General features: G+C 38.5%; 1 protein-coding gene and 1 pseudogene across 9 annotated transcripts in view; one reads left to right on the top strand and one right to left on the bottom strand.

Annotated features, from left to right (window-relative positions):
- Nucleotides 1–12,714, bottom strand: part of ACACA (acetyl-CoA carboxylase alpha) — a 332,443-nt gene that overhangs the window by 75,559 nt on the left and 244,170 nt on the right. For all 9 annotated transcript variants that reach the window (XM_031657026.1, XM_031657027.1, XM_021928272.2 and 6 more), the window contains one exon: nt 973–1,242. In XM_031657026.1, coding sequence (XP_031512886.1) covers nt 973–1,242 — 270 coding nt within the window. The remainder of the gene's footprint in view (nt 1–972; nt 1,243–12,714) is intronic.
- On the top strand, nt 1,163–3,799 carry LOC101009964 (annotated as a pseudogene).

The following is a 12,714-nucleotide window of genomic DNA, read 5'->3' as shown; positions in this document are numbered from 1 at the left end:
AGTGAAGAACAGAAGAAAGGTGGGAGGATCAACAGGTGAGTTCAACTCAATGGTCCTGATGATTTCAAAGGATTGTCAGACTAGAGAGAGAGACAGCTGAAAAGAGGACGGAGGGGGTGGCAAAGAAAGAGATACTTGAAATTGAGATTATGGGGAATGAGAGGCTGGGCTAGGGTATAGGATAGAACCATTAGAAGAAAAGGAGTCAAGGATCCAAGAAGCCAGATTATGGGAAGGATCATCTATGTGGATATAGCAATCACCAAGAATTATCACATGACTAGTAGTAATGGACAGAGTGACAATGTGCCAGGAACTAAAAGATGCAAAGAATGAGAGGGAGTGACCAAAGGATCAGGAAACACAAGGAGCAGTGAGGGTATGGCACAGTCTGATGACATGAGATTCAAAGATGAGATTTTTTCAGAGAGAAGGGAGAGGTGTCCGGAAGCAGCAAGGAGGGTAAGGAGGACAATATTCCCCTTCCAGGCTCAGTGGTACAAAAGAAAGACAGAAATCAGTCAGTATTCCAGAGGGCTACGGGGGAAGTAATACCTTTAGAGGAGAGACAGATCTCAAGGTGAACAAGGAAGTTGGAGTAGAAGATGAGGAGGTAAGGGATTTTGTTGATGATTGACCATAAATCCTGGAAGCCACAATGAAATAGTTTAAAGATAGATATTTTCGGTTTAGCATGTCTCACACTAAATGCATACCTACTATTTCATCTAGTGCTCAACCAAAGAAACAGCAACCTGTTTTATAGTTGGAAGAAAAACCAGGTGAACATATTGAGAAATAATTTGTCTCTAATATGGTGTCTTAAGGAATTTTCATAAATAATTTTGTTTATATTTAATTTTTACCATAAGTGGTGATTTTTGAACTTAAACCTCTACCTTTCCCCTACCTATCCACACATGTAGCATAACCATATAGCACTTTGAAATATTATATGTTCTTAGTGTGTACCTTGTAAGGATCCTCAGGATCTACCCAGGCCACATGAAACATATGACGAATTTCTTCTGCCAGTCCGATTCTTGCTCCACTGTTGGCTGATACATAGATGCGTGGAATACCTTCTGCCCTGGCAAGTTCAGAAGCTCTGAGAAATAACCAATCCTCTTGAGGCCCAAAGGACCCAATTCGGTATGTGATGTCATTGCCAATAACAATGATATCTCGGCCTTCTGGATATTCAGGACTTTTAAAGGTCATTTTCCAAGCTACCATGCCAATCTGGAAAGGCATAAACAAACGAATGAACAGAAGTTTTTTACATGCAGAATTTTTTCCAGGTTCCTTGAAGGTATCAGAGTATACCTAGGCACAGCCATTATGTAAAGATACACATTGCTAAAGAGCCACACTCCCTGTGGGAAACTAAAAAGACATTCTAATATGCTGCTAGATTATGCTGAGAAGAGCTGATCTACTGTGTATTTCAAAACTGTCTCAATTCCTTCTTTGGGGCTGCTCAAAGAAGGCAGAAAAGCCAAAATCTAAATGCACTCAGGATACATGTGGAAGAATGCCATGGCACTGTTGATTAATTTCTCATTTTACTGCCATATATACTAAGACACTGATATGGTTTGGATGTCTGTCCTCTCTAAATCTCATGTTGAGATATGATCCCTAACGTTAGAAATGGGGCCTGGTGTGAGGTGTTTGGGTCATGGGGTGGATCCCTCATGAATAGCTTGGTGCTCCCCTCTGATCTGAGTTCATGCTAGATCTGGCTGTTTGAAAGAGTGTGGCCTTTTGCGGGTGAAAGTAAGCATGTAGAGAGTGCTATGAACGCCTTGGGCACACTACGAGAGTACAAGGTGGTGGGTTGCTGCCTGCCCACCCCCAAATGCCACATGCTGCCCTTCTGTGGTATGTGAATCTTTGCACCTAATCATGTCACTGCCAAGTCCCGCCTCTGGTACTTGGTATCTCAGCAAAAGAAGATAAGAAGTCTTCAGGGAAAATTGTCTACTGTAGGTAGGTGTTTGAGAAATTCCCCCTGCAGGTGAAGAAATCTGGCATCTAGCTGCACTACGACTCCTGTAGCAGCACCCACAACATGTACTGGATACCAGGACTTGACCACCATGGGTGCTGTCATCCAGTGCTAGTGAGACATGGGCACCTGGCATCACACACCGGCCCACTCCACCCAGATCATGAAGGTGGAAACTGCGGTCAGCAAGTGCTGCCAGCTGGCGGTCAAACAGTTCCATGACTCTGAGATCAAGTTCCCACTGCCCCACGGGGTCCTGCATGGTTAGCATAAGCCATACTTCACCACCAAGAGGCCCAACACCTTCTTCTAGGTGCAGGGCCCTCTCACCCAGGGGTGACTCAAATTAACTCAAGAATGTCATGGTGCAAAAAAAAAAAAAAAAGAGTGTGGCACCTTGCCCCCCACCTCTCTCTTGCTCCCTCTCTCACCATGTAATGGCTGGGTCCCCCTTCACCTTCCTCCAAGATCATAAGCTTCCTGAGACCCTTACCAGAAGCCCAACAGATACAGTTGCCATGCTTATAGAGCCTGCAGAACCATGAGCCAAATTAACCTCTTTTCTTGATAAATTATCCAGCCACAGGTATTCCTTTATAGCAACACAAATGGACTAACACAGACACTTCTCCATCTTTTGTGACATTTGTTCCAAGAAATCTTCAACACACAAGGAAGCAGAAAAAAAAATCACTTCTCATGGACTGTACACTTTTCATGATCCAGGCTCCTTGTACTGTCCTCTAGCATTTGATAGGAATAACAGAAACACTCCTTACTGGTTTGTTTCAGGTACGTTCCATTTCTGCAAGAATTTACTAATGCTCAACATTGCATCCTTGTGAGCATCTCTTGCTTTCTCCCAGCACCAGAAAACCAAAGGATGGAAAGAACGAATCTCTTGATGCACTATATGTAAATCTCTGCTCTCTGTTCAGCAGCATATGGCCAGCGACATAAATAAATGATATTGACTTAAAAGGCAGAGGTGACATGTCTCTTTCCACACTCTCATAGCCCTCTCCTGTTTTAATCCCCTTCGATATGAGAACTAGTCAATCCTTCTACTTGTATATTTGCTAGTTCCATTTCTTTTCTATTCACTCATACTCTAGTTATAGCTGTAGTTTTTCATGTCTGCCTGTTTCCCCTATACCTGGATAAGTAATGTTTTTCATTCATTTTTCCCCCTTTCTTTCTGTCTCTCGCCCCCCTCCTTGCCCCCACCACTCGCCACCAAACACAAAGCCTACCTACCAGATGAGCATCCCTGGTTCTGCCTAATGGAGCCCAGCCACATCTGCAGCCTTGGTCCCTCATCCCCAGGCTGCTGCATATCACCTCATTGGGGAGCTGGCCATCAAGAAGGGCCATTAACAGATGTAAATAGCAGCATCCCTGGAAAGCCACATGCATCACCCAGACTCAACCGGGCCAGTGATCATAAGCTCTGAGTACACATTCCTCAATCCAATTGCACATCCACTGTAATCAGGCTGGTTGAAGCATTCTACACAGCTATTTGTGATTCTCAGCATTAGGAAATATATATATGAAACACCCACAGATAAATATAAGCTATTTAATATATCACACCATTGGCCAAATACAAATCAAAATGGATATAACACACAGAAAAAAATCCAATCACTTTCTAAGATAAGGTATTACTCCATCTACTCATTAAAGACAGAGAAAGGAAGGAAAAATAGATCATTCAAAAAATAGCACAGCGAACACTCAAATTTCAGGATAATTTTGGTTATGGTTTCTAAGAAGCTAGTTAATATAATCCCTGTACAAGCAGAAATATTTTATCTGCCTTCGCACATGCCCCCTTAACCCCAAATCTTTTGTTTTTCAGGAAGGAAAAGCTATTTCCTGTCAATTTTCCTCTAAATGCATTTGTAGTTAGAAAGATTGGGTTTTACACCAAATTTTATGATATATTAACCTTAGCCACACAGGCCAGAAGCAGATTAGATACAAGCCCTGAAGAATCTACTTCAGCATTTGTGTGCTAATGTAAACATTGTGACCATGTGGCACTGGGCAGGCAAATAATACTCTTATCTTTCATTACTACCTGGGGACTCTAACTGTGTCACTTGGGCAGTGAGTTCAGCAATTGGCTAGGTCATTATGCTTGCAATATTGACTTCTAATTAGGTGTCAACACAGCAGCACCAAGAACACAATACTCTTTATCAATGTCTTTCCAAAGAGTGTTGCTCATCGACCGACCCCTCCTCCTGTCTTAAAAAGTACCATTACAGAATAGAGAGTGTTATTCCAGTCTTAGTGCAGCAAGATTCCTGATTGGAAGACATTCAGTTCTGAGGTAGCATGATGGACAAACATCTAAGAAAGCATTTATTATTCAATTTACATTAAAATTTAGATTTCACTGCTAATCAAAGGATAGGGCATATAAAGGTGAACATAGGCTTTAGAGTCCAACAAACTTAGATCCAAATCCAGGTGCTATCACTTATATTAACTAACTGTGTGATCTTAAGAAAATTAATTTAATTTTACTGAGCTTCAATGTCCCCACATGCGAAATTAAGAAAATAATAGCTATGGGTTTGATAAACACACTATTAAAAGCAGAAATCTACTATATTAACTTCTACATAAAAAACTTTGTCTTTCTCTCTCCTCTCCCCTCACTCTGTCCAAATCTTACCCATTCCAAAAGGTTCATCCAAATTCCATTTCCTCAGTAAAGCTTCTCCCAGCCTAAAGTAATTCCTCTCTTTTCTGATCTCCTACTAAGACCTCTGTGTAGAGAATTTTTTTTTTTTTTGAGACAGAGTCTCGCTCTGTCACCCAGGTGGGAGTGTAGTGGTGCAATCTTGGCTCACTTGCAACCTCCACCTCCTGGGCTTAAGGCAATCCTCCCACCTCAGCCTCCCAAATAACTGGGACTACAGGCATGTGCCTTCACACTCGGCCAATTTTTGCATTTTTTTTGTAGAGACAAGATTTCACCATGTTGCAGGCTGGTCTTGAACTCCTGGCCTCAAGCCATCGTCCTGCCTCGGCCTCCCAAATTACTGGGATTATAGGCATGAGCTGCCTTGCCCAGCCTGAGAATTCTTCTGATAACTAATCATAGGCTGCTTAGGATTGCTCTTGGCTTACCATCTTGAACAATTTATCATCTCCTCTAGTGCTTCCCAGGAACACTACACATAGTAAGGAAGTAATAATGCTTGCTAGTTCCAGAGTCTTTTTATTTTTCAATTTTTTTTTTTTTTTTAAGACAGGGTCTTGCTCTGTCACCTAGGCTGGAGTGCAGTGGTGCAAATACAGCTCACTGCAGCCTCGGCCTCCTGGGCTTAAGTGGTTCTCCCTTTCAGCCTCCTGTGTAGCTGGGACCACAGGCGTGTGTGTCACCACCATGCCCAGCTAATTTTTTTTATTTTTTGTAGAGACGGGGTCTCACCATCTTACCCAGGATGGTCTTGAACTCCTGGACTCAAGTGATCCTTCCGTCTCGGCCTCTCAAAATGCTGGGATTATAGGTGTGAGCCACTGCGCCCTGCCTCACTTCTAAAAATAATACTTGAAAAATAGTTAACACCAAGGGCACAGAACATTGTCTGCCACATATATTTTAGAAGTCATGGAATAAGAGTCCTAGTCTTAAACTATTTTATTTTAAAAATAACAATAGCTATCATAACTGCCATTAATTGAACATTTACTATCTGCTGTACTGTTCTAAAAGTTGACAACTACTGATAGTGGTTAAGAGCTTAAGCTGCAAAGTCAAGCTGTCTTGGTTCAAATCTCAGCTTTATGCTAGCTGTATAACCTTGGACACTTCACATTTTATAGCTTCACTTTTCCAGTTATAAAATGCGGATGACAGATTCTTTCTGGAGGTATTGTTGTGAGTAACACCATATTAAACTAGTACAGAGCCTGGCATACAAAAGCCCTCAAATGGTAGTTATTATTAACTCAAAGGTAGCTGTTATTATTGCCATAAGGAAATTAAGGCACAGAGAAATTAAGTAACTTGTCCTTATAGCTAATGTGAATTGTTTATTTTACTTTATTTTATTTTATTTGAGATGGAGTCTTGCTCTGTCGCCCAGGCTGGAGTGCAATGGTGCGATCTCGGCTCACTGCAACCTCTGCCTCCTGAGTTCAAGCAATTCTCCTGCCTCAGTCTCCTGAGTAGCTGGGATTACAAGTGCATGCCACCAGGCCTGGCTAATTTTTGTGTGTGTATGTGTGTGTGTGTGTGTGTGTGTGTGTGTGTGTGTATATATATATATATTTTTTTTTTTTTTGGTAGAGATGGGGTTTCACCATGTTGGCCAGGTTGGTCTCAAACTCCTGACCTTGTGATCTGCCTGCCTTGGCCTCCCAAAGTGTTTATTTCTTAAAAGGAGGTTCACATACACAAAAATGGTATTTTCTTTTTTTTTTTTTTTTTTAGACAGAGTCTGAGGCCATTGCCCAGGCTGGAGTACAGTGGTGCAATCTTGGCTTGCTGCAACCTCCGCCTCTCAGGTTCAAGTGATGATCCTGCCTCAGCCTCCCGAGCAGCTAGGATTACAGGCAGATAACACCACACCCAGCTAATTTTTGCATTTTTATAGAAACGGGATTTCACCATGTTGGCCAGGCTGGTCTTGAATCCCTGACCTCAGGTGATCCACCTGCCTAGGCCTCCCAAAGTGCTGGGTAACAGGCATGAGCCACCACACCCAGCCAAGAAATGGTATTTTCTTTACTAGAGAAATTAAGGAAGTATGTTCCTTAATCAAAAAGATATTAGGAGAAAAACTGGCAAAAAAAAAAAAAAAAAAAAAGAGGTCTGTGGTTTCTTTAACACCATTGTATCAATATTTATTTCTTAGTTTGGTAATTATATCATGGTTATATAAGGTGTTAACATTAAGAGAAGCTGGGAAAGGGTATACCGGAACTGTCTAATACTATCTTTGTAACTTTCCTGAAAACCTAAAATTATTTTGGAGGGAAGTAAATTGGATAGCAAGATCACTGTTACTGTTCTGTACAGCCTTATAAGATGATGATTATGAAGATTAGGAAGAGCATTTAAAAATACCCATGATGTAATACTAAATTAGAAAAGGGGTCAGACTCAGGAGCCACATTCTGAGACTCTTCTGAATCCGAATCTAAGATAATTTGACAGAAATGAGACTCAACTTTCTAGCCATGTACCTTAGGTAAGTTATCAACCTCCCTGTACCTCGGTTCCTTCACTGGTAAAACAAGTGTAATAAAAATCTACTGCATAAGTTTGTTGGAAGGATTAAATACATGTTAGGTCCTAGGATAGTGCCTGGTATATAGTAAGTGCATAGTATGAATGACAGCTTCATCAGTTGAAAAGCATGTTGAAAAAACAAAAATAAATAAGAAAGAGCAAAATGAGGCGATAATTATTGGGATGATGAAATTGTATTTTTTTTTCCATTCTCCAAATTTTTTTGTGTGTGTTTATATTGCATTGATAACTTTAACTTTTTATAAAATAAAAAATAACTGAGAAAAGAAAACTACCAAATATTTCTTCACTGGGTGATAGGTACATGGGAGTTTATATTACTTATGCTTACTTTAGTATACGTTTGAGCATTTCCATAATAAAAAAAAAAAAATTAAGGGGGAAAAAAATCTCACCAGCCTAATCAATTTCCCATATTTTAGAGGAACTAATTCTAGATTGTAGTCATACTACAACAGATCTTATTTATATAAAATTTGAAAGAGATAAACATATGAAAATTAAAAATCGAGACTCACTTTAAAGAGAAAGAAATATCAAGAACTAAGTTTGTTGGGTTATCATTTCATTTTCTACAAAGAAATGCTCTGCAATGATGTGGTAGAGTGTAAACATATGTATACATAGGTTTATACAATATTAATGTCTCTACCTGAGAAGTAACTGCTTCAGTGTTTTTCTGGTCTGATGGTTAAATACATATTTATATTTTTAAAGTCAATATTTGTACAATAGACAAGAACAGTGCCTATCAGCTAAATACATATTTAGGACTGTACCACATGTATTACAAACATGTACTAAAATCGAAAGCTTATATTTATACAGAACCTTTCATCTTGAAGGGGGCTAAAGAACTTTATAAACATATGTACATAAAAGGACGTTTGCACTGATAGGCAGTGAAGGTACCCAATCACCCATTCCCTATTTCTTCTACCAGTCATGGGTAGGAACACATGGTGTTAACAGATGCAGGTCTGTAACAGCTGCAAAGGCATACAACACAATAATCCAGTTGTGATGCAAAGTCACTGAGAGGAAGCTTGCAACTTGAGAATAGCAACTGCTCTCCTCCAGTGTAGAAGCATCATAGCCATTTCCAGCTTTGTGTTTTTAAATTATTCTCTACCAAACTCAACTAATCACTTGACAAAATTGAATTTGATACTGGAAATGGTTTCTGAATGCAAAATACTTTCTGTCTGATGATGAAAACTAGGTTGAAAAACGCTTTCCCCTGCCCTTGTTAGATTTAGGAAAAAAAAAAAAGGGGTCACAACATTCAGGAGAAAAGGTTCAAAATATTCTACCAATGAATAGCTTCATCTCAAAGGATTAGGTCATTGCTTCAGAAGACAGTCATATTTCACCCTCTAATTAGTACACTGTAAGTTTTTCAGTCAAATTACTTTCTATAGATGGGTCTATCTATATTATATACACAATGGAGATTTCATATAGAAAATTCCACAATCACTATAAAAGTATACACAGTGTGACAATGTGATTAGCAATGTGACATTCATTGATTTCACCTAAGCCCAATCTGCCGTGTATATTAACTTAAGAATAATGACTAAAGGAGATCCCATCATTGAATCCCCCTTTTGGGGGGTCTTCTCTTTCTCTCTAACATTTTTATCCAGGTGAAACCTGGTGAAAATGACATGCCAGGACTAAGAGCTGAAGGAAGACGGAAGAGCTAAGAAATTAACAAAAAGGTAGCCTACAGCCTGCTTATAAGTGGGTGGGTTTATGGTCTAATGAGTTTTAGACTCAAACAGGCAGTGCCAGCGTCGTCTTCTCTGATCACTGCTTCTCTCGTGCATTGACTAACCAAGTGGTCCTAGGTACTTACTACAAATTATTTTTTCATTACTATAGCCATGAATAAGTTTTAAAATATTTAATTTCAGGTTATTTTTCATAACAGAACATTCCAATGAGCAGGTTGATTAGGTTTAGGGTTATCAACCTAAGCTAATTATCTTAAAGTGAAAAAGGGAAGAGGATGAAAAGAGCTACAGGGAATAAGCTAAGGATAAGCAGAAATAAATATTTGTTTCCCTTACACAAGTTCTAAGGCAGAAAATATTTCTCTGGCTACATTCTGATTCTGGAATGAACATGCTCAAGTGAGGGAGGAGGGGATGGGAAGGAGAAGGCAAGCAGAAGAGAACAGTCTTATTTAACTGTTTTTATGTGGGTAAAATGATTTGTGCCACAGTATTTCCATAAGAAGTGGGACCATTATTTTCCTGTAGAAACACATTTGGTTTGAAAAGTATCACTGGACAGGACGTGAAAATCAAACCGAATGAATTATTCACAACCTCCGATCAGAGGTGATCATTATTTCTGATGCTCCAAACAGTGATTAGGATTCTGCCCTGAGATGTCATTTTCTCACTGAGTAACACCAGTGATACAGAACAGCATTATCTATCTATCCATATATGTATTTTTTCTCCTGGAAGGACCTGGGTTTAATGTTACTATAACAGATAGTGAAAACATGATAATAGTAACATTTATTCTGATGGTGTCCATAAATGCCATTAGTCTGACACAAAGTGTCAACACTAATCATGACCCCAAATTAACACCAAAATTGACATCAACATTAATTGTACTATCAGTGTGAATAGAATGTGCAAGTGCACACAGGCACTTTCCAAAGCTGCTGTTGTTACTACAAAATAAAACAATATTAAGCTCAACAAAGAAATTTGCAGGAAAAGCTAAGGGGCAAAACATACCAGGATTTTGTTTTTTAAGGGTGAAAGATGTATCCATCAACTCTAGCTATGCTGTGGGAAGCAGAAAGGGAGTATCTTTGCCACAGTTGCCTTTCTTACATCTCCACACTTTGACTTGAGCTGTAACAACACCTTTCCATACAGATTTAAATACAGGTTAGGCTGTGGCTGAGATGTTAAAGCTGTATTTGTTATATTCATGCTAAAAGCCTAAAGCTTGAGTTGTTTTTGGAACAGTCTGTAAAAGCTATTGTTCTAATTCTGCTAATGCCAGGAAGATGACTACCCTGCAAGGCCCTTGAGCAGCAATACAAAGAATCCAAGCATGTTAGCGCTAACCCAGACTTGGGCATCATCTGCATCATAAAAATGACAAAACTAAGACCCAGAGAGAAGGAACCTGAGCTTGAGTTCCTTTTCAGATACATAGCAAAATGTTACCTCCTTCCCCTTTTTGTATCTTGTATGGAATATTAAATCTGTACTTTTAATTATATACTATCAGAAAATAATTATCATAGTAATTTTAACTCCTGTTAGTCTCTTAATAAAACATACTTGATGAAATATCAGAAAACACTGTATAGGTCTTAAAATACATATTTTTAAGCCATAAGGCTTAAAATACAATATTTGACTTAATTTGTGCCATTTGCAAAAGCCATGCTGAAAAATACGTCAATGCCTTTCCATATTGTATTATTTGCCAGATATCAATGTTCTATTGTTTAGTGTTATGTGATCACATGAAAGAGCTCAAAATGATTTTCTTAAGAGCTGAAAAACTCTTTTTTTCATGCTTGGATAATTCAAAAATGGCTGAACAAACTCACCTCAACCTCTCTAGACAGCGATAAAAGGGTAAGAAAAATATAACTTTTAGAGCAAAAAATTTTCATCCCAGAGGTAATTCTTTGAAAATGTTATCAAAGATTAGAAATAATAGTTTTGAACAGGGGAATTATTTCTCCCTGTAACATTTATATACATGAAACCACAGTAATTTTACACATGTACACACAGTAATTTAATAAGCATAGGAATTATTTTTAAAAAAACCTGCAGTGGAGCACATAGAAGCCAGCGGTATTTGAGAAATGGGGCCCAGGATTAATTGGTTGATATGGAAATTAACCAGGTTGGCCTACTATAGTCCCAGAAGCCTTGTCCATTAATCATACGAATGAGTGCTGAACTCTGGAGCCCCACGCTACACCTCATTCTCTAGTGTCATCTGTTGCTGTCCTGATGTTCATTATTGCCTCTGGTTGGAGCTGTAAAGTTTCTTGACATAGGGTACTATGTCACATTCTTTTTCAGTAAAATCTTACAACTTAAGACAGGTATAAATATGCTGGCAAGTACATTCTTTTGTTTGAAGGCTATCTCTAGACTTATTTTTGAAAGAAACTGAGGAGCCCTCCACAAGTGCTACTTTAGTGAGCCAGTGGATGCATTGGGATTTTCAAAGTCAATCAAGGTTATTGAGCCTCATTTTGCTATCAAAAAAATGAGTAAAAACTACTCAACCTGATGAGAAATCTCCAACACCAATAATAGTCATTCAGAAGAAATTCTGAGAAAAGTTTATACATCTCAAAAGAACAGTGTCAGAAATTCATTAGAAGTAATTCCATGGTAGGAAGACTTATTTTTCAAAATTAGCCTCCATATTTTTCTAATGAGGGATCCAAATTTGGTTTGGAAGATCATTTTAGACAAAGACTTACAGCCAAATATACTTACTTAGAATGGGAATAAAAGAAAAAAAAACATAGAATTAAAATAAAACTATCTTACCATATATGTCATAATATATCTTTCTCTATACTTAATCTCAAGGATTCAAAATTGATTTTTCAAAGCCTTGGTGAAAAATAAGGCAAGCACAAATTATGAATACTTATGTATAACCATAATCATTTATGGATAATCATAATTATACATAATCATATGTATCTGACCCTTTTCTGCTGAGAATCCTAAAGCACTTATAAACATTCTCCTATCTTTAGGGACAGATTGATGGCAAAGACCCTTTTTATAAGTTGAACAGTCAATGCATAGACCATGGTCCTGTTTTTCAGACCCGCTTCACTTAGGTCTATTTCAGAACTCGCCTTCAGCATAGTACAATTTAAATATGCCTCTTTTCTATCATATATCTAAAAGACTGACACTGACTCAATTTCTATATGCAGCACGAAAAGGCAAACTGATCTCAAAAGAAGGAAACAAAAGCACAGTAAAGTGCATCCAAATTAGCATCACATTTATGGAGCTATTTTGAGGTTAAACTGAGTAAAACAATATAAAAAATCTAATGTTAAATATTTGGGTCCTGTGTTCATGAGAAATGGTCTACCCTTTTCTCACCACCAAAACCCATAAGCATATACACACTCTCTACAGGCACAGTTTTAGAACATAATGCTTTCCACTAGAATCTGAGTCCAGGATAACCCAAGCAATTCCTTTGAGAGCATGGAAAATGTCAACCAAGTGAATTAAGACAGAGGGTTATGGTGGTTTTTCTAAAATAAGAGGTCCTTTGGGTTAAGAGGTCCAGCCTAACAACTGTCAAAATGGATCTACTAATTAATTTCTTCTAATCTTTTCGGCTTATATAAGCTTACCAACTTCCTTTCCCTACCAACTCCTAA

The sequence above is a fragment of the Papio anubis genome, chromosome 17 (genome assembly GCF_008728515.1).
Source record: "Papio anubis isolate 15944 chromosome 17, Panubis1.0, whole genome shotgun sequence".
Classification (NCBI taxonomy): Eukaryota; Metazoa; Chordata; class Mammalia; order Primates; family Cercopithecidae; genus Papio; species Papio anubis.
This window is presented reverse-complemented; position numbering and strand designations above follow the sequence as displayed.